The sequence below is a fragment of the Hypanus sabinus genome, chromosome 6 (genome assembly GCF_030144855.1).
Source record: "Hypanus sabinus isolate sHypSab1 chromosome 6, sHypSab1.hap1, whole genome shotgun sequence".
Taxonomy (NCBI): domain Eukaryota; kingdom Metazoa; phylum Chordata; class Chondrichthyes; order Myliobatiformes; family Dasyatidae; genus Hypanus; species Hypanus sabinus.
The window spans coordinates 81,536,240-81,561,044 of NC_082711.1; the positions used below are offsets into that span (position 1 = coordinate 81,536,240).

Below are 24,805 nucleotides of genomic sequence, written 5' to 3' on the forward strand. Positions count from 1 at the left end.
TCTATTAGGGCAGAATTTAGTTTCATTTCCTCATTTCATATCATTGCTGATCTGATACAAATTTTTATAAAACTTAGTTTTTTCTACTAGAAAAGAATATGGAGTGTGGCAAAACTAATCCTCCAAAATGTAAAACTGCATTTGTACAAGAAATGTATAAATAGTTACCCTGAAGCAGTAATAAAAAGACTCATCCTCCATAGAAGGTTAAAATTAATTTATTGCTTTTAATTTTCAACAAATCCCATTTAGCCTTGAGCATTAATTTCACAGATTTACTAAAGATAACATTTATAATCCTTGTAGCTTTTATTTAGTTTTGCACTTAATAATTGAAGTGTTTGGTCCTATATGATTCAGAAATAGTGGATTCAAAGTTAACTCACTGACTACACATGAAATTATTTAAAAAGCAGGAATTGTCAATCCAGAGAGAAATGGAACATCTAAGATTACCAGTCTAATTACTCATGAACATATTGTACTGTTAATGATAAGTAGGAATGCAGTTGTAAAGACCAACATACTACAAGTCAATTTTCAAACAATTGTTTGGTTCAAAGTAAGACACTGTTGTTGATTTTTGTTTCAATTGAGTGAAATACAAACAATTTCACTAATCTCTCTCTGTTGGTCTGATGGCAAAAGGCTTTTGAAACAAGTATTTATTAATAGAAATATATTTTCAGTCATTACAATTTTATTTTGATTTGCATTCAAAAGAAACTACAACTGTAATAAGGTTAATGTTAAACTAACTTCCAAAACAAACGGTTTGTAGATATTCCATGTATCCGTTAACATTACTGTCTCTTTAGAAAGGAGCCTTTCAAAAACGCAGCAATAGAAATGGTTCCACCAGAAAATGCATCTAAATCATTCAAATCAGCAGGTCATGCTTGACTAACAAACAATGAAGGCAAAGGTATGCCAACAGCATTCAACAAGAACAGCTGGGAGCCAGATCACCTCAACCAATATAAGGATTTAGATAAGAGGACTTCAACAGTACCGAATAACAAAAATGAATAAGCCGCAGAGCTTCACTGATTGGAAAAGCAATGCAACCAGCTCTACTGGATGAAGGGATAACTGGCAAAGATAAAATGTTGACATGCTCTGGCAACAACCCAAGTCATTGAAGTAAATCTAAAGTTGGAAGAATACAATGGGCCAGCATGTAAATCACACAAAGTAAACAGTGGGGTGACTGAATTTTAAATGAAATGAAGAATGTGAGGTTGTGGTAATGAAAAGAAATTATGTAACATTGCATTTGACATTTCAAAGTAACGACAAAATACCATTGCAGTACACTTATTATTTTAGCTCACAAAATGTCAGCTATTTTTAAAATAGTTAATTGTTTGCATGAAGAACTTTTCATGTTGCCAGTTAAATTTCCGCCATTTCTGCCAAGTCCAAAGCATCCCCTCATCTCATCTCCAAGTCGGATCCCATTCTTTCTGCGATACCCTTTTTCCCTGGTCCGAAATTCCACCTGCCCTTTTGCTGGCCATTTCCGCTACTGTTCATTTCACCTTAACCCGTAACGAGAACCCCAAACTATCCTGCCAATTATTGTAATTTACCTGCGCCAGCTATTGAAAGGAATATTGTTTCCAATCAGTGTGTCTGATTTCGCCTTTGCGACTACAATAACACCGCAATTACATTCCAGTGTTTCATTATGCTAAATTGCATATATAGCGATATAACTGTTCTTCGAAGGCATCTGTAGAAAATGTTTGTAGTACTCGAGTTCTGCCTGCAGCTCCCATCTTTGCCCGTAATTCAGGTGTCCTGACAATTTTCTCCATGGCTTCAGCGAAGCAGCTGGGTGACGGCTCACAGAGGAAGCCGGTGACCCGGTCCTGGATCGACTCCAGAGGCCCTCCCGAATTGGCGGCGATGACCGGGCGCCGGGTGTACATGGCCTCCAGCGGCACAATGCCGAAGTGCTCGTTGTCTGGGGTGTACAACACGCAGCAGCAGCGGCGAAGAAGCCAAACCTTCTGATCGTCCGAGAAGGACCTGACGAAAGTCACATTGTCGGTCAGCTCCAGCCGGCCCGCCAGTTCTCGCAACTCGCTGTGATATTGCACGTTCTCCTCCAGCCTCTTGTCGTAGCCCCCGGCCAGGACAAGGTGCACCTTCTGCCAGTCGGCCCAGGCCAACCTGGCGCGCAAGGCGTGCAAGGCCTCCAGGCCCAGAGCCAGGTTCTTCTTCCGCTCGAACCGGTTGATGGAGAGGAAAATGAGCTCCTTATCAGGGAGCGGCGGGGTGTCGAAGCCCGTGGGCTCCCGGTCCAAAGCGGGGAAGTTCAGCGACGGGTACAGCACGTCGAGCTCCAGGTGAGACAGCGATTTGAAGGTGCGCTTGAAGACGCCGGCCGTGAACTTACTGTTGACGACTATCTGGTCCGCCAGGCCGGTGGTGGCCTCCTCCAGCCAGTCGAGGGGCCGCCGGTACAGCCGCTTGACTGTGGTCCGCCTCTGGGTCAGCAGCAGGTCGGGGAAGTGGCAGTAGAAAAAGAGCCGCTTCGGGCACCGGCACAACTTGAGGACGGGCAGGCAGGCCGAGACCTGGTCGCAGAAGACCACATCGAACTGCTCGCCGCTCAGGAAGACCAGGTAGAAGGCGACGAAGAGCATCCGCAGCACGGCGCAGACGGCGTGCCCGCGGCCCAGCACGCTGCGGGGCAGCCAGTCCCCGGCGCACCGTACCCGCAGCTCCGGCTCCAGGCTCTCGCTGAAGCAGCGCGCCGGGTCGTGGTGAGCCGTCCAGATCTGCACCTGGCAGCCGCGGCGGCGCAACGCCAGCGCCGCGTCCAGCACCAGCCGCTCGGCCCCGCCGATGCCCAGGTCGGGGTGCAGGAATACCACGCTCGCCATGGCCCGTCGGCCCGTCTTCCCCTGCAGCCCGGGGAGGGGTCCTCAGCCGGCTGCGCTGTCCTCAGCGGAGCCTGAGCAAAAATAAAGGACCATTGCCACAATTGTCGAGCCACAATGAAATGTGTGTCTTGCATACAGATTAAATTATTACACTATGCATTAAAGCAGTAAAGATATAAAAAAATACCGGATATAAAGAAAATGCAGGCAAAGGGATAATACAGTGCAAGTCGTAACGAGGTTATTCTGTACATACTATAAATTCGATGAAGTTGCTGGCGAACAATTTAAAAAAATATGACTGACGTGATTTCCCCTTAGTTTAAATGTATTGTTCTTAGTGGATTGCTCAGGCGACGCGAGGGCTGCCAGGCAGAGGGAGGGGTCCTGATGAGTGAGTCGTGGCCATCTCGGCAGCTGCGGTCGGGTCGGGTCGGATCGGATCGGGTTGAACACCGTGTGAGGGAGCCGGGCTCGAACCCACAGCGACGTTATCATGGTTTGTGGACTTCCACCACGGGCTATCTCTAGAGACGCGGTCTGGGGGTGGCAAAACCTGTTTTAACGGATAACAGGCAGCCGGAACCGGGCCTTCACTTCTCCCCAGAAGGAAACAACGATTTCGGGGCCTAGCCGAACTAACCTCTGTCCGGCTTATAGAAGTGATTTTCATGACTTTCTCAGTCGTTTATACACCTGGGGAGGGGGGGGGGGAACAAACGTGTGTTTCTGATGTCTTTTTATTTTGGTAAACTGAGGAAGAAACTTGGTTGTTGTAATGCCACGTCAGCAATACCCAGCATCTAGATGTCTTATTACATTTTATTTATCCACAGTGCGAATATTGTCAATTGAATAACTCGTGAATGAAGGGGACTTAGTATTTGACTATAAATGTGCGTCTATTTTATCTCTGTGCGTTCTTGTACTTGTAATAGGTCTCCTGGTCTGGGGAAGGGATCTGCACAGTTATATTTCGTGACTCAACTAATATTGAAGGCGTGGCTCTATCTCGGTTTTGAACAATTAACCTTGACTGACAATCACTGCAACACAGAGTACTATATCATTAGACAAACCGTCTTTTGGAGGAGTCATTTTCTTAGTTGTTCAGTGTAAAATGAGAAACAGCGTGCAATAAGATGATCTTGTAGCTGTTGTTCTTGCATGCCTGTTCTATTTTGAGTGTTGGCAAGCAGTTTATTTTTAAAACAAAAAGCTAACCAGGATCACATTTCATATTTATTACTTTCTTGAGGAAATATATTAAAATAAAGCCTGACTTCGTTATGTGAAGTAAAACAGATGATGTGCTCCAAGAATGTAAATCAGCATTAACTTCCACTTAACAATTCAAAGTGATTACTTAAATTAACTTGATGAAGTTGGAAGTCTTGACTCTGCAAACTATGGCAATTCACAGTTTCAAATAGGATGGATTAATTTATTTTGATTAAACACAAGATTCAGTGTTTGTTGCTGAAGGTTTCCAGCATCTGCTGGACCTCGTGTATTTTGCATGTTGCTCAATTTATTTTGATTATTCAGTTTCCCTTTATGACTGTTATTTGTTAGACCGCTTTATTCACAACTTCTGTAGAAAAGAAGCACTGTACTTTTAAGAGATGATGGAAACTTACTCTACTAAAAGGTTAGATTTTGGATCTACATTATTATTTACTGGCTATAACTGGCAAGAACATTTTACTCCCTTTGTGCTAATACCTTGCTTTGACCCTTTCAGCCAGGACCAGCGGCAAGTGCAACAAATGTTGGTGCCTCCAGCCGATCACCTAGTAAAGCTGTGGCTCCCCGGGCTGCTGGTGGTGGATCCACAGTGAGGCAGAGGTAAATAATTTTGAATAGTATTACTTACTGTTTGTTTTTAGTATTATACAACATTGTAGACAGCAATTTGAGGATATTGGTGAGTAAACATAATGTTAACTGTTAGTGTGAATTGATTTTCAGGATTTAATAACAGCTCAGTTCTATGAACAAGCTAATGTGTAAATGTTGTCCATAAACTCTTTGAGGGTCAAGAGATGTGCTTTATACAAAATAGTCTGCATATTTTGGAAATGGTCACAATTTGATTGACCACTTAGTTGAGCAACTGTGCTCCATCTGCCAAAAGTGGAACTTCCTGGTGGCCAAACATATTTATTTCCATTCCCGTTCTGACATGACAGTCTATAGCTTCCTCTTGTACCAAGATGACACCACCCTCAAGGTGTAGCAACAACACCTTGTATTCTGTTTTGGTAGAGTTCAACCTGTTGGCATGAATATCAATCTCTCCATCCTTTTTTTTTCTCCCCCTCCCTTCTTCCTCTTCCCACTGGCCTTTTACCTCTTCTCACCTGCCAATCACTTCACCCTGGGTCCGCTCCTTCCCTTTCTTCTACGGTCCATACTCCTTTCAGATCCATTCTTCTCCAGCCCTTTACCTTTCCCACCCACCTGGCTTCCCCTATCCTCTGTCCCCTTCCCCCACCCTTTCATTCTGGTGTCTTCCCCCTTCCTTTCCAGTCCTGAAGAAGAGTCTCAGGACGTTCATTTCCATAGAGGCTAACTGACCTGCAGAATTCCTCCAGCATTTTGTGTGTGTTGCTTTGATTTCTAGCATCTGCAGAGTTTCTCATGTTTACATTTAATTTTCTGTTTAAAATTGATAATTATGGTGACTCGAGAAACAGAAACTTTGTCTTGGGAAGAGTTTACCAGGTGTAGAGAGGAACAGGTTGAAGATTGTGCGTAAAGCCTCCTAAGAAAAGTGCAGTATTCTCACTGACCGCTTCAATCTTAGGCCCATAACTGCTCAATGTGGAAAAGGAGCAGCTGCAATGGTATTAAGAACCTCAAAGCAGATTATTTCACAAACTATGTGCCTCCTGCCCTATCAATTGCTGCCTGCCTGTTTGCACAAGCATGTGTGGTTCCCACATTGATTTCATCAGCTACCTCAAAGCTCTCAAAGTCAGACAATTATGCTCAATCTAGGGACTGCATCAAATAAGGAGCAAGTACTATTTTGTCATAAGATGTGAGATTGGTAAAGATTGGTAAAATTAAAGCTTGCATTATGGCATTGTAAATCCGTTTTACTAAAATAATAAATCCTGTGGGCTGAATAGGAGACATTAGTTTTCCTTATATAAAGATTGACTTAATAGTATTTACCATAAAATCTTTGCTTCAAGACTGTACTGAAGTAAGTGATTACAGCAACATGAAAGTACATTTATTTATTTAGCAGTACTGTGTGGAGTAGGCCCTTCCAGCCACACTGCCCCAGCAACCCCACAGCCCTGATTAATCCTAACCTAATCACGGGACAATTTACAATGACCAGGTAACCTATCCAATACCTCTTTGGACGGTGAGAGGAAACCAGAGCTCCCAGAGAAAACTCACACATTCCACGGGGAGGACGTTCGGAACAGTGCCGGAATTGAACTCCAGAATGCCTTGAGCTCTAATATTGTGCTAACCACTACACTATGGTGATGTCCACATTTATCTTTTGATGACACCAAACAGCAAAAATCTGTGCTTCCATTAGTGATTGCTGTCATATGATTAGGTGGAATTATACATGTGGATATCTGGTGTGGAAAGGTTGGTTCCAATTATGATTGTGCCCATGGTCTGCTTCCATTATTTTGGCTTGCACACAAATATTTAGACCGAGTAAGGGATGTTTGCCGACATTTGTGGAAGAGTACTGCATTGATTCAACTGAGTAACCTTTCATACTCATTTGGGAAGAATCTGGCACATTGAGGGTTTTTTAGTGTGTTCCTGTCTTTGGACTGACTAACAGTGAAATCAATAGGCAGTTACTTTTTTTTGTGTCCCTGTACATATTGGGCTAGGCAGACTGGTTTGTAATTTTGTAGAACTGAATTGAGAGACTTAAGCTTTTCTAAAGTATTAGACAGACAAAACTAAATGTTTCAGTTGGTGTTCTGAAACAGTTAAATATGACTGGCAGTATGCGCTTTCCTTTTCTTCTGAGGAATATCAAATTGTGAAACAGTTACTGATACGTCTGTGTTTCTCCATGTCACTGACTTCTTCACAATACCATAGTTTATAACAGGATTAATGTATCATATTTGTATAATTAAATATTTAAATGTGCAGATTGTGATACATTAATATTTATTCTGGGTAGAGTCAATTAAATATATTATTACTGATTCATGTTGTGAAATTTGTTTTGTGGCAGCAGTGCTGGATCAAAATTGGCAGAAGGTGCAGTAAGTAGAGCAAAAGAGGAATGGTGAGGTAGTATGCATGGACCATTCACAAATCTGGTGGAGGAAAAGTTGCTCTTAAAATGTAGGGTGTGTGTTTTCTGGCTCCTGTTGGTAGTAATGAGAAGATGGTAAGAAGAAGTCCCAGATGGTAAGTGTCCTTTATAATGGATGTGGCCTTTTTGCGGCACCATATTTTAGTTGTTCTCTATGCTGGGAGAGTTAATAAAATAAAACTTTTTTGTTTTGCTTAGTGCTACAGTTGATGGAGGGAGGGGTGAGAGGGACAATTTGGATAGAAGGAAAAATACACCAGTTTTCTGTAGTTCCAACAATTTCTGCAGGTTAGCGCTGCCATCAACTGTTGATCTAGACAGCTTTTTAACATCCAATTGTAACAATGTTAAGGTTAGACTTTAAAATATCTAGCATTTTCAACTCAAATTTTTAAAAAGCTGATTTTATTCCGTTTTTGATTGCTGTTTATTATTGCACCTTGTTGCCATGTTAACATCATTAGTATTGTATGTTGAGATTGAGTTCTTTTGTGTTTGTTGCTCTTAATATTGCATTGTCAAACATTGCACAATTCAAGTGCTGTTCATCAATTTTGAATCCAAGAAGGCATTTTCTGTGAGTTAAGGAATTTTGACACCCTTGTCATTTAAGAGCTTCAATGTCAGAATACATTGAAGATTTACATGACAACTGGTTGTTAAAAGATGCCTTTTTTGTTTCATTGGATAATTGTAATGGCCTTTACGTACAGTATGACCCTGTAATTTGGGGTATTGCTGCTGTAGTTGTTTCTGGCTATTTAATCAAAGAATTTATTGTGTCGCTCCTGCAAAAAAGCCAGGTCACATTCAACTAGTATGCTTAGAAATTGAAAAAGCCACGAGCTTAACTTTATGCTTGCACTTTTTCTTCCATTGTAGGGAACAATACGATTCTGAATGGTCTGATCTAAATTGATTGAATACCTAGTATGGACAGGATGGGTTGATTCAACCCTGCTTTTGTGTTCTGAATGAAGCCAATGTAGAAACTGTAGATTATTTCTCTTAATAAGGCAGGTAATGCTTGAAGGGATGAGAAGTTTAATATTAAAGACCATCCCCAGTGTTTTTTCTCCACTACTTAGTTGCCAGGGATTTTAAGGACTCAGGATTCAGGATGGCAACACAAGAGACTGCAGATATTGGAATCTGGAGCAAAAAACAAACTTCCTGAGGTACTCAGCAGGTCAGGCAACATCTGTGGAGGCAAAGGAATGCTCAACGGTTTGAATTGTGACCATACATTTGAGCAGCAGAGTTCCTGTCCCTTTGGATTTCTCCAGCAGTTTGTTTTTTGGGTCATTAAGAAAGTGGCAGGTCTTCAGAGAGGCGTTGATCGGATCCTTCAATCAGATTCTCTCCATCTGGTAATCTTTTTCCTCGACAGAGTTAAGAATAAAGTGTTTGTTCTGAGAATCTGGTATCAGGCATGTGGCTAATGGTGTCTGGCAATTCAGCTATCTTAAATGTAACTAGAGTTTCCCAACGCAGGGTGTTAACCTGGGTGAGGATGTGGTTGTGGTTAACTTAGCTCTCATGGAGTTGAAGGATTTTGAGGGAAAAATCATTGATGTTTTTTTTTCAGTGCACTGAAGTGCTTGCTGTCATTTAACAAGTTTGCAGAAGCATGTAGGAAATATTCTGTACCAGGTCTGGGGTTTTGACCTTGGAAAACTGTTTCCTGCAGTCGAACAAAAGTTGCTTGAAAGTGATGGTAGTAATTTTATAACACATCACTTTTTTGTCCTTGGTCATTCCTGCTCAACAGTGTCTCAGCAGCTCCTTAAATTAAGATTTAAAGGCCTTCAGGTGGGAGTTGAGTGGAGTGAAAGTTCAGAATTGAAGCACCTCAGTGCATTTGTCCCTCAAGGATAAATACACTTAGTAGCCACTTTATTAGGTATACCTGCTCGTTAATGCAAATATCTCATCAGTCAATCGTGTGGTAGTAAGTCAGTGCATAAATGCACACAGTGGTCAAGAGGTTCAGTTGTTCAGAATGAGCAAGAAATAAGATCCAAATGACTTTGACCACGGAATGATTGTTGGTGCTAGATGGAAGTGGTTTGAGGATCTCAGAAGCTGCTGATCTCCTGGGATTTTCATGCAGAACTGTCTTTAGAGAATGATTTGAAAACAAAAATACATCCAGCAAACAGCAGTTCTGTGGTTGAAAACTCCTTGTTAATGGGAGGTCAGAGAAGATTGGTCAGACTGTTCGAGAGAGAGATGCAGGCATCTATGGAAAATGGTACAGTTGATGTTTTGAGTCGAGACCCTTCATCAGGACTGGAGAGAAAAAGCTGAGGAGTAGACTTAAAAGATGGGTAGAGGGGAGAGAGAAACAAGGTGTTGGGTGAATCTAGGAGGGGGAAGGATGAAGTAAAGAGCTGGGAAGTTGATTCGTGAAAGAGGTACAGGGCTGGAGAAAGAATCTGATAGAAGAGGACAGAAGGCCATGGGAAAATGAAAAGGGGGGGAGCATCAGAGGGAGATGATGGGTGTCCAAGGAGATAAGGTGAGAAAGGGAAAGGGGGATGGGAAATGGTGAAAGAGGGTGGGCAATACCAGAAGTTCAAGACATCGATGCTCATGCCTTCAGGTTGGAGGCTACCCAGACAGAATATAAGGAGTTGTTCTGCCAACCTGAGTGTGGTCTCATCACAGCAGTGGACAAAGCCATGGATAGACATGTCGAAATGGGAAGTGGAATTAAAATGGGATGTTATGAGGCCACACTCAGGCTGACAGAACAACACCTTACATTCCGTCTGGGTAGTCTCCAACCTGATGGCATGAACATCAATTTTTCAAGTTTCCAGTAATGCCCCCATCGCCTCCCTCTGGTGCTCATCCCCCTTTTCTTTCTCCCATGGCCTTCTGTCCTCTTCCATCAGGTTCCCCCTTCTCCAGCCCTGTATCTCTTTCATCAATCAACTTCCCAGCTCTTTACTTCATCCTTCCCCCTCCAGGTCTCACCTGTTGTCTTGCGTTTTTCTCTCTTCCCCCCACCTTCTACATCTACTCCTCAGTGTTTTTTCTCCAGTCCTGCCGAAGAGTCTCGGCCCAAAACGTCAACTGTACTCTTTTCCATAGATGCCTGCTGAGTTCCTCTAGCATTTTGTGTGTGTTGCTTGGATTTCCAGCATCTGCAGATTTTCTCTTGTTTGAGACTGTTCAATCTGACAGGAAACAACAGTAACTCAAATAACCACATGTTATAATAGTGGTGTGCAGAATAGCATCTCTGAACTCACAACGCATCGAATCTTGAAGTGGATAGGCTACAGTAGCGAAGGCCACGAACAACATAGTGGTCACTTAATTAGGTACCTAATGGCCACTGAGTGTGGGTCTTAGTAAATGTTGTTAGTTTAACAATTAATTTCTGCACTCTGCAATTGTTCTGTACTGCAGAATTGGCGGAACTTGGATTTGGTTGGGCCATCTTGCGTTAGTTTTTAATGCTGACTGATGTGTCATTATTTGAGTCCTGAATCATTCTCCAGAACTTGTGGAGGTAATATGCTGATGCTTTAGTTTCACAGGCTATTACAATGCTTGTCACAATATAGAGAACTTCACATTCTGCCTACATATTGATTCTTTCAGAGAACATTTTGCTATATTTAAAAAGAAGCGACTTCATTTCAGAAGTATCTCATTGGCTTCAAGACATCTTGAGGTTATGAAATTGCCATCTATATGCAGGTCTTTACTTAACAGCAGCAAATTTTGATGTTAAAGAAGAACAGGGATTAAGTCCTGAGGGCTACCACTCGTTAGGTCTCCTGTCTACAGAAGTGGTGCTCCATCCTGTATTAGTGATACTGATCCTGTTAAAGCAAGTGGAATTTCTCAGCTAAATGGCAGAAAGAGATAAAATAGCCCTTATTGAATCTGACAATTGCTGTCTGATGCATCTGCCTGGGATTGAAGATAATGTTATTTAGATCCCAGGGGAATACCAGAAATGAAGTTTGTTGCCATCTTTTACTAACAGAGGCATGGCTTTAACTTTTAGTTTGTACTTGCCACTCTATTCCCCCCCCCCTCCCCCACCACATCCTCTCAACTGCAGGCATAGTTTTTGGATATGGCATCAAAGAGTGAAAGTCAAATGCTACAGATTGTATAAATCTAAAGTGAAAACAAAGTTTTGCAAATGCTCTGCTGGTTAAGTGGGATCTGGTAATAGGGAAGCAGTTAACATTTAGGTCAGAACTGGGAAATAGAGATTTACATAAAAAGGGTATTTTATGTTGTAGAGAAGGTGGCAGGAGGGATAGGGAGACATGGTAATAGAATAAAGCCAGGTCAAGTGGGTTAATGGGCAGTAATAGTGTTACAAAACTGGAGATCATGCTTCGTGGACTATTAATACTCCCTTTTCCCACTCCATCCATTACCGCTGCCAGGTTCTTTTTGTATTTTTAATACTGTTTCCTTCATTAACAGCATTAGACCCAGGATCAAGTTGTGTCAAGCCCTAATGTTACTGATGCTACCTTCTTTCAGTTCATCCCTTCTTGCCCAGTTAGCACAGAAAATCGCATCCTCTATGTGCAAGGTAGTTTAGAGTGGGGATTGAATGGAGCTTCCTCAAACCTGTCACCACTGCGTGATATGTAAAGACATCCCCATTCTGCATTGCTGTCTTTCCATTTCTGTAAATGTATAGCTTTTAACAAAACTTTATTTTTAATCAAAGTTCAGGGGAACGAAACAGTATTCTATGTATAATTTATTTTTGTATATTTACAGCTGTGATTTGTAATTAAAAGTAAAAGTGTAGCTTAGTAAATGGAATTATAATAAAAATATATTCTATCAAATTATTTTGATTGTATTGAAATTACTATAATCCTTGATAAAAGATACATTTGAATACCTTTGCTTTACTAATTGGAAGAGAACAATGTGATGTGGAGCTTATTTCTCTCTACCCTCCCCAAACTCCCCTTTACCTCCCCAGGAAAGCTGCCAATAGTGCAGTGAGCCGAGCTGGTCGAACTACCTCGACGGGTACGGGGGGAATGTGGCGATTCTATACAGAGGATTCTCCTGGGCTTAAAGTGTAAGTGCATTTTCTGGACGCTGAATCACAATAAAGTGTTCATCCTTTAGCTAAGTAAGATTGTATTATCTGTAAATCTGCTTAAATATGTTAGTAAATATTCTAATATCTATAAAGTCCTCTTCATTTTTCATTATCTATTTTGCTTTTCTTTAATCACGTAACAATGATTGCTGAAAGCATGAACACATATTTGTTTAGAATTGGCATTTGGAGATGATGTCGTGGTCCTTTTTAATACTAAAAGGATCTAGTTTAATAGGAGTATCTCTCATTGATTGGTAATTTACAATCCAGGGTTTGTTTGACTATATTTCATAATCATCTTTTAAATTTGCATTGTACTGCATTTTTCCCCTCAGTAGAAACTGCAATTTAAAAAAAACATGATCTTCATTTCTACTTCATTTTTTTAAAACACACACAATGACGGAAGTGTTGCCATGTAATTTTTGCTGTTCTGAGAAAGCAGAACATTTTCAGTTGATCAAAATGAAAGCCATGCTTGAAGTGGAAACAGTCGAGATGTGTTTTTATTAATAATAAGTTGATAAATCATTTGTTTTTAAGTAATTGGGAGGGCGAGGTGACTAGAATATGATCTATGGTTAATCCACTGCAAGGGAAATCGAATTCTTCCCTGAGCTCTGTCACTTCCTACTTCCATGAGGGTAACTGACTAATGGCTATATTGTGTGAGGTTTAGAAATTTGTGTGAAATGTTTCATTTGGAAGGTTTATCTGATGTAATAATAATTTTAATACATATGATAGAGGAGGGAGGAAAAAAGAAGTTCTCCAGTGACAGATTTTGGTACTTTCTGTAAGTTTGAGGTATACATGTATGCTCTTGAACAGTTTGTAATATGAGACTGCAAAAAGTCTTTAGGCTATTAATTTGCCTTTGTGATCTTACATAGAGCAGGCATGGACTAGAATGCAAAGGGCCTTGTGCTCTGACCTTCCTGTGCTTCTGTTAAACCTGTATATTATAATATGCATACCAATTAATAATACATTTAGGAGTAAAGGTAAAAAAAAACACCATGTCATAAATGGAACTAAAAATTTAGGAGCAGGTCTAATCAGGCACTGAAGTAGAGTTGAAGCCAACGTAGATTATAGTGTTAACATTGAAGGACAGGGTTGAGGTTCCTGGTGGTCTAGTCATATTCCTATTCCTTTCTACTCTTATTTTACTGTGTTTAAGATTGCCATATCTATTTTGAGGTTTAATTTGATTTAGTTTTCAATATCTACACTTGTTAATCTACTTTTTTTGTTGGTCCTTTTCTTCCTTATTGATGAGCAGGTTTTCCCAACGCCTTTATCAGTCTTCCATAAGAATAGTATACCATAATCATAGTTTGGTCTAATAATATTGAGATTATTGTGGATAATATTAAAAAGTCTTAACATGTAGTATATTGAACAGTATGGGAAGACATCATACATTACAGGGAGAGGTTGGCCAGGCAAGGTCCTTATCTTTTGGAATATAGGAGAATGAGAGGCAACTTTATGAAGTGTTTAAAATTCTGAGAGGCATTGATAAGGTGGATGATAACTGTCTTTCCCCCAGGGAAGAGGAGTCCATAATTCGGGGGCAGAGATCTTGGGCAAGAAGGGTAAGATTTAAAGGGACCGGAGGGGCATATATTTCATGCACAGGGTGGTGAGTATGTGGAATGAGCTGCCAGAGAAAGGGTTGAGGCAAATACAATATTATCGTTTAAGAAGCTTAATTAGTCAGTGGATGTTGATTACTTGGATTTTTAGAAGACCTTTGATGAGGTGCCACACATAAGCTGGTTAACTAGGGGAAAGATATTAGTATAGATGGAAGATTACCTGACTGGCAGGAGGCAAAGTGCAAATAAAGGGGAGGTTTATGGTTGGCTGCTGGTGACAAATGGTGTTCCACAGGGGGTTGGTCCAACTTGACAAGTGTTGGGAATGCTTCTTTTCATGTTATGTCATTGATTCAATGATGGAATTGATGGCTTTATGGCCAAGTCTGTGGATGATATGAAAGTAGGTGGATATACAGCTAGTCTTAAGGAAACAAAAGAGTCTACAGAAGGATTGTCATGTAGTTTGATAGAAGGAATAAAGGGGTAGATTATTTTCTTAACAGGAAAATAATTCAAAATCAAAGGTGCAAAGGGAATTGGGATTCCACATGCAGGATTCCCTAAAGGTCAACTTGCAGGTTAGGTCAATGGTAAGGAAGGCAGATGCAATAGTAGCATCAAGAGAACTAGAATGTAAACTCAAGAATGTAATGCTGAGGCTTTATAAGGGATTGGTCAGACAACATGGAATATTGTGAGCAGTTTTGGGCCCCTTGTCTAAGAAAAGATGTGCTGGCTTTGGGTCTGTATTCGCTGGAGTATAGAAGAATGAGGGAATCTCATTGAAACTTATAAATATTGAAATGCCTAGATAGAGACGATGTTTCTTGTAGTGACGGAATTGAGGACCAGAGAGCACAGCCTCAGAATAGAGAGACATTGATTTAGAACAGAGATGGGAAATTTCTTTAGCCAGAGACTGGTTAACCTGTGGAGTCTTTGACATAGATGGCCATGGATGCCAAGTCATTGGTTATATTTAAAGTGGAGGTTGATGGGTTCTTGAATAGTCAGGGAGTCAGAAGAAAATGAAAGAATGGGTTGAGTGGGATCTATTCTCCTTTTCCCTCTCTCACCTTATCTCCTTGCTTGCCTGTCGCCTCCCTTTTGTGTTCCTCCCCCCCCCCCTCTTCTTTCTTCCATGGCCTTTTTGTTCTCTTCTATCAGACTCCCCCCCCCCCCCCCCCCCAGTACTGTATCACTTTCACCAATCAACTTCCCAGCTCTTTACTTCCCACTCTCTTCAGGTTTCACCTATCAACTTGTGTTTCTCTCTCCCCCTCCTCTTGCCTTTTAAATCTGGTCCTCAGCTTTTTGCTGCAGTTCTGCTGAAGGGTCTTGGTCCAAAATGTCAACTGTACTCTTTTTTCATAGATGCTGCCTGGCCTGCTGAGTTCTTCCGGCATTGTGTGTGTGTGTGCGTGTCTGATTTCCAGCATCTACAGATTTTCTCTTCTTTGTAATACATCAGCTATGATGGAATGGCAGAGCAGGCTCGAAGGGCCGAATGGCTTCATTCTCCTCCTATGTTATGGTCTAAGATGAACTTGGATAGGTTCTGGCGCTCTGGAGCGATACAGGCTGAAAGTAGGAAATTTAGGACTAGCTAGATCAGGCATGGGCAAACTACGGCCTGCGGGCCATATGCGGCCCGTTAAGCTTTTTAATCCGGCCCGCAGAACTTGATGAAATTATATTAATAAACCTTGTTAACGTTTTTTCCCCGCAATTCTGGCGTTTTCCCAATAGATGACGCACTATATACATTGACCTTTGTTGAGGTCCAGCGTATTACTCCACATTTGCGCTTTACTTTGTGACCTTGTGGCGACCCATTTCCTGGCACATCCGAACCGGCTCACAATTAGCCAGCGTTCCGACTAAGGGAGATAGCCTGCGGGGATTTGCGAGCACAGAGCTCCGCATACTAGCGCGCTCTCACTGTTCTGTCATTGTGCGGGTCGTGGTTGAGTTTTGGCACAGGGGACAATTGAATAAGAAGGAGCAGGACAAGTAGACCTGCATCTCCTACCATTTTTGAAATAAAGACAGTCAGGAGGAGAGTGATGATGATAATATCTTGAAGGATAACAGAATTTTCAGTGTTTTAAAAGTCATTTCAATAAATAGCTAAATACCATGGGACTTCAAAGACAGATATTTTGTTGTAATGCATTTGTTCATTTTCAATTGAAATTAAAGCACATGCTTTCTACATATCCCATGATATTTTATTTTCTCTTATGAGGTGTATTACCAAAACACTCCGTCCATCTGCTCCTAGTCCGGCCCCCCTGTCAGATTTTAGAACCCTTTGTGGCCCTCAAGTCAAAAAGTTTGCCCACCCCTGAGCTAGATGGACAATGTGGTTGGCATGGACTGTGGCTGAAGTATCCATTCTACATTGCTGTATGACTCACCCTTTGAATCAGGAGCTTTTACTGCAATGTGCAACCCTTCTCTGGCTGCATATTTTGCCCCAGATACCTCTTTGGTAACAAGCTCAACTGAGATTGGGAGATGGCAGTTAGCATCATATCCAGTAAGAGGCAGTCAGAGAAACTAAATTACCTGGGCATTTGTCAACACAAAGAGTAAGTGATACTAAGATAGTGCTGATGGTCTGGAAGCAGGCGTAGGGAGCATATTTTGGTGCTAAGCAACACCAATCTACATGGGCGGTAGTTGCACATTGCCTGAGTGGCAAGGAGATCATGGTCTATTGTTGCAGCAGCACCAGCAAAGAGCAGGGGTTTCCGCCAGTTCCCAGCTTGCAGTCCAGGAAGATGTCTTTTTTTGTGTTAAAAATACAGGTGGGTACAAATTGGACCAAGAGCGTCATACTGAATCAACATTCTCCAAAGTAGTATGAAGCAAGGGACTGATGTATTAAAGCTGAGTCTTGTAACACTCAGCAAAATCCAAACTACCAGGCATAGTATTAAAGTATTTAACTACTCAGCCTAACAGTGATTAGTGTAAATAAGAGTTAGAAACAGTGTAACTCGGATCAGCCGAATCTGTGGAATGCAAAGGCGGATTTGCAGATGTTGACAGGCTCTCGTGTTCTTGCATTATATTTCCAGTGTGCTATTTTCCTGATTCTTACTGGCCAAGCAATTTATTGATTTTAAGATCTCTGAGATATTGCATGAATGGGCATCAAACTACTGTGGCTAGCAATTCTACAAGTAAATCTTGCAACTTATTTTTACTCCTTGGATACAATGTAAGATTAAATGTTGGTATTGCTTTATGAAAGAATGTTTTTTAAGTTTGCAAAGATGACCAAATGCTGATGAAAAGAGGAAACCTGCAGACATTAAAAGAAAATACTCAAAATATTTCACAGATTAGTCAGCATCCAAGGAGAGGAAAAGTAATGTTTCGGTTGACAACCTTTCATCAGAACTAGTAAAGTGAAATAAGCATGTTTTAATTCGGTGACAAAGGACTGACAAGTATAAAGGGAATGTGCATGATAGAGTGTATCCGGATTAGAATTATATTAAGTGCCATCTGAACATAATTGCTGAGTGTATTTGAGAGTGAGAAACAAAATCGCATGCTGCATCTGAGTTGCAGAATACAATAACTGCAAACAAATAAAACAGAGTTCTGGGAATAGGCAGCAGATCAGGTAAACTTTTGCAGAAACAAACTAATTGAGTTAGTTTTAAAAGTGGGCAATCTTACATCAGAGCTCTAGATGAGCTGTGCCTTACAAACTTATGTTGGTTTTTGACGGATCAATGGAACAATGTGGGAGGCCAAAGACAGTGATCAGAGTGGGATGGGCAGTTAAAGAGACTGGAAGCTCAAGATCACTTTAAGGTATTTTGCAAAGTGGTCATTGAGAAAGCATTTTATTTTTCCAGTGTAGAGGAGATCACGTCATAAACATGAAATGCAATGTATAAAATTTGTAAATGTAATTCAATTGCTACCTCACTAGAAGAACTTTGGGTGCCTAAATGGTAGGAAGGGAAGGTATTACATTTCTTGCAGTTACATGGAAAAGTGCTTTGAGAATTAACAATAAATGAATTCTTGCAATTATGCAGATCAGTTACTTTGCACACACTATAATCTGTAGAATATTTAATTTTTTTTATCCTTGTAAGACTTTACTCTTCAACAGAACACTGGCTCCATTGGTAAACCAGTGCATTTTAGGAAGTTACCATGCAACATTAAATGAATGTATTATGTTAATTTAATAAATTTCTAATTAAATGATCGGCATTGCTGGATGCCAAGTATATAGAAGACTTGCATAAGCATATTACTTTTTAACTTGACAAATAAATTGCAGCATAATTACAAATAAATGGCATTATTATTTTGCATTTTGAACTTCATAACCATGCAGTAGGTTATGATTGGGGCAGTAACCTGCTCAATGCAGCCTTGAATGTTTCAAAGAAATAGAAGTGGGATGTTCTGCAAGGTGATTATTTAGCAATGTCATTTTGATGAGCTGAAAAAAAACAACTGTCTCCAACTCCTACATTTAGTGACCTTTTATATTTGGTGGGTTAACTTTTTTTTAAGTGAATTGTCTTGTACGTGATGCCTGTCTTTGGCTTATAGTGAGATGTATTCAGTGATAAGCTAATGAAATTGCGCCACACCATTTTTTTTCAATGAGATAGTCTAAATAGTTGAAAATCCATGGCAAGAAAGGGAAATCCATGGCATGTCTGTTAGTCATTCTAACTCAAAAATTTACTGTGCCTTTCACAGAGCAAAAACTCTTGGGGGGGCAAAAGTCACTGCTACATTATGTACTACATTTTGCTCTGCATTTTGACAATAGCAAGTGATGATGGGAGTGTTACATATTTGTTTACAGGCCTCCATTGGTGTTCTAGAATCAGTTTTGTAGAAGGGTATTTCAGATAGCCTCAGGTAGTGGAGATAGAGGGAAGATGTACGAGGGATGGCTTTTCTAATTTTAATTACATAAGTAGGGAGATTTCACTCAGTTTGCTGTAAACAAAGCCTGATATAATTAAGGGACGGTTATTGAATATGAAATATATTTGTTTGGTGATGGGAATGAATTTTATAACTTTCATTACTTACTATGGCTTTAATGTAATTTTAGAGTAACATTTCCATGTTGGGGAGGGGGGAGGCAGCACCCACTCATTACAATGGAACTATTTTGCTTATACATTGGTTAATTGGGTTAGTCGCTTACTTTGGACAACTCTTAAAAAGCAAAAACTAAAAGAGAAAATATCCACGATTCCCTTTGTTTATTTGGGATACTATGCCGCTTAATAGGGACTGTTGCGAACAGTTTTTACCTAGCATCAGGCACATCACTTGTGTGATATTAGACACCACATCTTGCGTAGAGTGAACAGTTTTGAAACAGCATCAGTTATATGTGTTTGTGTTTTAAAAAAAAACAGTGATATCTGTCACTGATAGTTGGTAAGAAATAAGCATTAAGAAAATCAGAACTGTTTTGCTCACCATGGTTTCAAGCACTGAGGCTTGGCAATGTCAGAAATGGCTGGGAGTGAAAATGAAATAAATTCACACCTCAAATTAGGAACGTCAAAGAATTTGAAGGTATCAGCAATCATCTTGAATGTTACAATGAAAATAGTGATTTGGAGGATTTAATCATTGAAAGTAATGTATGAAAGCAGTCCATTATCTACACTAGGGGTGTTTGCACTGATTTCATTCCTTTACTGTCAATCATTACAGCTTGTATTGAATGAATTCCTCTGTCAATAACAATCAGAAACCAATACCCAGTTTTATAGTACTGTAGTAGTGTTCCACTTTGTTTTGCATTTCATTTAAATGCATAGTTTGTTACTCAGTTAAACAGTTTTTTAAAATACATTTTTAACTATTTCAATGAAACTTCAGGGAATCAGAATCACTTTATTGCCAGTATGTAAAACATATCAGAAATGATTGTAGTTCGGTGCCAAGCATAAAACAAAGGACAATAGCAACCAACAATTTATAGGATAATAGTGCAAACAACCATGAGCAATCAGTTATCAGAACAGTCACATGTGCAATGCCAATAATCAAACTTAAATGAATAGCAACAGAACAAGGAGAGCAGGAAGCTGAATAGCTGCAGGAAAGATGCTTTGAAGTTGACATGTAGTCCTGGTGGTGATGGACATGTAATGTCTCACTGATGACAATTTGGTGAATAGGTGACTGCTAGGATGGGTGAAGTTAACAGTAATTTTTTCAGCTCTTTTCTTCGCTATGGCAATGAACACATCTTTTAATGGTAGTAGCTGACAGCCAATGGTCTTCCCTGGACGACTCGCATCCTGGATTTGGAGAGGGAGGAGGCAGCCGGAAACCAAATGGTCCAAGTGTGTCCCAATCCATTGTATTTAGTTTCCAGAATTGAATGAAATTCTTGTATTCCAGATTAAATCTCCCCAATATCTCTTCTTCCAGATCAACAACTAGTTTCAAGTTGACAAGAATGTCGTTTGAGTATTGTAAAAACTAATTTTATTTATATTACAGATATTAGGACAGGTGACCAACAATTTGGTTAAAGTGATAAATTTTCAGTAGCAGCTTTGATGAAGAGTGAAGTGGAGGGGTGGAGAGATTTTAAACCTAGATAGTTGGAGGCATGACCAGTCAAGTTATGAAAGCTGTGAAATGTGCAGAAGGCCAAATTAGAGTGATGCAGTGAGATATAGTGTTTTATGCTTGTTACTGAACTGGAAAAATGCCTATCAACAAATTTTAAGTGTTGTTACCATTCACCAGGGGGCAATGTAGTTCAGCAAGCACAGGAGATGACAGGTACAGATAACAGACGGACAGTACTGGAATTGAAGCACCAATGAGCTTCAGTTTGTTTTGCTTTGGGTGGAAAAGGAGAAGCCAGCTGGCACCTATGGAATAGGTTTTGGTAGCAGATCAGCTGAGGCACACACAGAATCAGATTGGTTTAATATCACTGGCATATGTTGTGAAATACATAATAAAAGACTATGAATAACAGTAAGAAATATATAAAATTAAATAAGTAGTGCAAAAAAATGAGTTTAAAAATAGTAACAACACACAGAATGCTGGTGGAACAGAGCAGGCCAGGCAGCATCTACAGGGAGAAGGACTGTCGACGTTTTGGGCTAAGACCCTTCGTCAGGACTAATGTCGACAGCGCTTCTACCTATAGATGCTGCCTGACCTGCTGTGTTCAGACAGACAGACATACTTTATTGATCCCGAGAGAAATTGGGTTTCGTTACAGCCGTGCCAACCAAGAATAGTGTAGAAATATAGCAATATAAAACCATAAATAATAAGTTAATCATGCCAAGTGGAAATAAGTCTAGGACCAGCCTATTGGCTCAGGGTTTCTGACGGTCTGAGGGAGGAGTTGTAAAGTTTGATGGCCACAGGCAGGTATGACTTCCTATGACGCTCAGTGTTACATCTTGGTGGAATGAGTCTCTGGCTGAATGTACTCCTGTGCCTAACCAGTACATTATTTCACCAGCATTTTGTGTGTGTGGTTTGGATTTCCAGCATCTGCAGATTTCCTCGTGTTTGCTCTTTAAAAATAGTAAGGTAGTTTTCATGGGTTCATTGTCTGTTCAGAAATTTGATGGTGGAGGGGAAGAAGCTGTTCCTAAAACATTGAATGTGCATCTTCATGCTCCTATACCACTATCTTGATGAGAAGAGGGTATTCCTAGGTGTTGGGCTCCTTGATGATGGATTAAGGCTCCTTTTTGAGGCATTGCTTTTTGAAGATGTCCTCCATGCTGAGGAGGTCAGTGCACATGATGGAGATGGCTGAGTTTGCAGCTTTCTGATCCTGTGCAATAGTTCCTCCAAAATGAAGGAAACATTTTTTCGGGGTACATTACCATAATATATTTTATCTAATAATAAATGTAACCTATATTCATGTAATCAGCATCTGTTCTGAAAGTGTTCTCTTTAAATTGTTATCAGTTTTCTGTGCTAATCATGCTTCAGTGGACTCCCATGTCTTTGCCATCAGTAAACATCAAAGATCTTTTCTACACAGCCCCAAAGTCTTATGAAAATCTTCAACAGTATATTTGTAAAATGTGTCTGGAGTGGAAAATTAGATGTATACACCTTTAAGTGTTACTTCCATCTCTCTGGTGGGGTTATTTTTTGTTTCTGTCAATTTTAAGCATTAACTCAGTGGCTGTATATACTCTTCTGGTGGGTGTCTAACTTCTGAGTTCATCTTAACGCATTTCAGTTTAGTAAATAATTTGGATAAGTGGATCTGTTGCTCTTTAGGGTAGTATTATGTTCATTGTGTGTTGTCAGTATTTTTTTTGAAGGTCAAATGGTAGCTTGGATTTGTATGTTAGTGATAGATGAGTTTATCAGCTTTGACTGTGTTTCCAAGAACATGCACTCATTGATCTGAGGCTTTCAATACCTTGTGTTTATTGTACTACACTTGGGAAATGAAACAGGAGCTTTATGTCAATGTCCATTCTTCATCTAATAACTTGAATAAGTCAGATGAGTTCAGGATCTTTAAAAAAAACATATCATTCATTGGTCAAAGCTGTGATTGTTTTCATTTTAAGATCCAGAATATATTTAATCTCTAACCATAACTTCATAAAAATAAACTTTAATTAGAGCAAATTGTTTGAAGGACAAAAGCAAACTAATAACTTTCACCTCAATTAAATGGTTTCTATTTGAATGTTTAGTTCAGAATTAGTTCAAAAGTCTTTTTATGTTAATACAGCTTTTTTCTTTCATATTCATAATTCCCAGCTAGCTGTCATGTACAAGGATTTGAGTTTTAAATGCCTCCTTTGAATTTTTGCCTGGATCCATGGTTCTTTGTTCTTAGAATAGGAAATAGTGCCCACTGACATCATTGTGTCATTGCATTTTGTCTGAATCCAATTTGTGCTCCATTCTGCTGCAATAGTTAATTAGTGTGGATAAAATGAGAATGTGGGCATTTGAAAGGAAGAGAGCATGGAATTTGACATTTGATGCAGGCAAGATGTCTGAATTCCTATCTTCTATGCTGGATAATTCTCGTGACTTTCAGTTTTGCTATTTTAAAATTTGCTTGGATAAAATCTGTTAATATTATGCTTAAATTCCTTACTAAACATCAAAGAATATGAACTATCACAATAAGTTATAGTTAGCTGCATGATGCCAGCCTTTCTGTGTTCTAAAGCTGAAGTTACTATTATTTGAATTTTTTGTCGTTGAGATTTATTTCAACTTTTTGAAAAGTATCTCCACTTCAGATAAATCACATACAACCAGAATTGTTCTGGGTCTGAAATGATCTAGTGGGATGAGGTCTAGACTTTTATATTTAACCTCTTAAAATATAATGTCGTAAGCTGTTGAGAATCATTATAGGACCATCTTTGTCTGTGGTTAGAATGTGGCCAAGATTTCCTGCTTGTGCAAAATATGCAATTTTGTGATAACTATTCCCTTCTTTGTTATTGAGTTTTAATTATATCTTGGTCTGGGCACTTTAAGGCTTCGTGTCAAAGCTTGATTGTAAGCTAAAATAAAGAACAGCTACAATTTGTCAGAAATGTAGATGGGTACACTTCAATTTAACTTCACAGGAGAAGGAAATAAAAGGAGAGATATAAGATTGAGTTTTCAATTCAAAATTTGTCCAGGTTATAAGTATACAATCAAAAATTTTATCTAAAGGTCATTGGGTTTTAAGTTCATGATGTATATAATATTTTGTAAGTTTATTTAAAAGGAGAAATGCCAACTTTTAAGTTCAGAACAATGCATGCCTTGTTCTAGGTTCAACAAGTTTTACCTAAGCTGAGAAGGTTGAATTAAGTTGTACTTTATACATAATAACTATGCAGGCTACTCTTGCTGCACCACTAGGTGTCTCTTTTGTCCCTTGGATTACTGTCATTACTTTAATATTGGAAGTAAAAACAAGCTGTGGTGTATGTGCTATTAAATGTGCTTCTATTGATTTTTCTTCCTCTCTCTTCTCAGTGGGCCTGTTCCAGTGCTTGTTATGAGCCTACTGTTCATCGCTTCAGTATTTATGCTGCACATCTGGGGCAAGTACACTCGCTCATAGACCAGACCTCGGCAACTTTCTCCAATGTCAACTTAATGTATTCATTCATCCTGGACCAAATACCTATTTTTATGAGAACTGATTTTTGACACGTTACATCCTGCATTTACTTAAGTAAATTAAAGTGAAGATCCTCTAAATACTGCATGTGGCTCCTCAGTCTTTACTTATTTTAGTAAGGAGAAGTGTTCGACTTCTGAAGTCTTTGAAAGTGTCTTTTTGAACTTTGTTTTACATTTTTGTAAAACAGCTCAGTGGTATTCTCCATTAAAGAAACAAGTCTTATTTATCTCTCTATTGTATTTTTTTGGCATTAACAAACTCAATTTACTTTGCATACCATGCTACAGATACATTTATGTGAAGCATTTTGTGATATTTGATAGTATAAGACATGAAAAGGTTGTTTTTATTTAATTGTTAAATATTTCAGTCACTGCACCTTACTAAAATTTGTGCTAAAGGTACTCTGAACTGGATAACACAGAGGGATAATCATGAATCTTTTCTCCAAAGGATCTCAGTTCAATTCAAAGTTGATGAAAATATCCTTGAATTAGTTATGTTATTTTTTTAACTGAGATATCCTCATCCTAGTGTAAGCTATTGTTGGTCTAAAGATTTATTTTTAGAAATGTTGTAGCTAAATTGGATTTGCATTACATAATAAAGTATTCTGGAAATTGAAAATGAAAAGAGAAAATGCTGGGAATATTCATTGTTAGGTAGCACATATAGACCAAAATGAATGTTTTAACCTGTGACCAA

The 24,805-nt window shown here is 39.5% G+C and overlaps 2 protein-coding genes across 2 annotated transcripts; one reads left to right on the forward strand and one right to left on the reverse strand.

The window, feature by feature from the left end:
• Positions 1-202: 202 nt before the first annotated feature.
• On the reverse strand, positions 203-3,098 carry alg2 (ALG2 alpha-1,3/1,6-mannosyltransferase). The gene has a single exon (XM_059972494.1). The coding sequence runs from the start codon at positions 2,892-2,894 to the stop codon at positions 1,689-1,691; it is 1,206 nt and encodes a 401-aa protein (XP_059828477.1). The 5' UTR covers positions 2,895-3,098; the 3' UTR covers positions 203-1,688.
• A 147-nt stretch (positions 3,099-3,245) lies between these two features.
• sec61b (SEC61 translocon subunit beta) lies at positions 3,246-24,322 on the forward strand. The gene is made up of 4 exons (XM_059972495.1): positions 3,246-3,393; positions 4,639-4,742; positions 12,191-12,292; positions 23,950-24,322. The coding sequence occupies exons 1-4, from the start codon at positions 3,391-3,393 to the stop codon at positions 24,035-24,037; spliced, it is 297 nt and encodes a 98-aa protein (XP_059828478.1). The 5' UTR covers positions 3,246-3,390; the 3' UTR covers positions 24,038-24,322.
• Positions 24,323-24,805: the final 483 nt, after the last annotated feature.

Coding starts and splice junctions, on each gene's coding strand:
- sec61b (XM_059972495.1), top strand. Junction 4,743..12,190: donor GGATCCACAGTGAGGCAGAG/GTAAATAATTTT, acceptor TTACCTCCCCAG/GAAAGCTGCCAATAGTGCAG. Junction 12,293..23,949: donor GATTCTCCTGGGCTTAAAGT/GTAAGTGCATTT, acceptor CTCTCTTCTCAG/TGGGCCTGTTCCAGTGCTTG.
- alg2 (XM_059972494.1), bottom strand. CDS start 2,894: ATGGCGAGCGTGGTATTCCTGCACCCCGACCTGGGCATCGGCGGGGCC.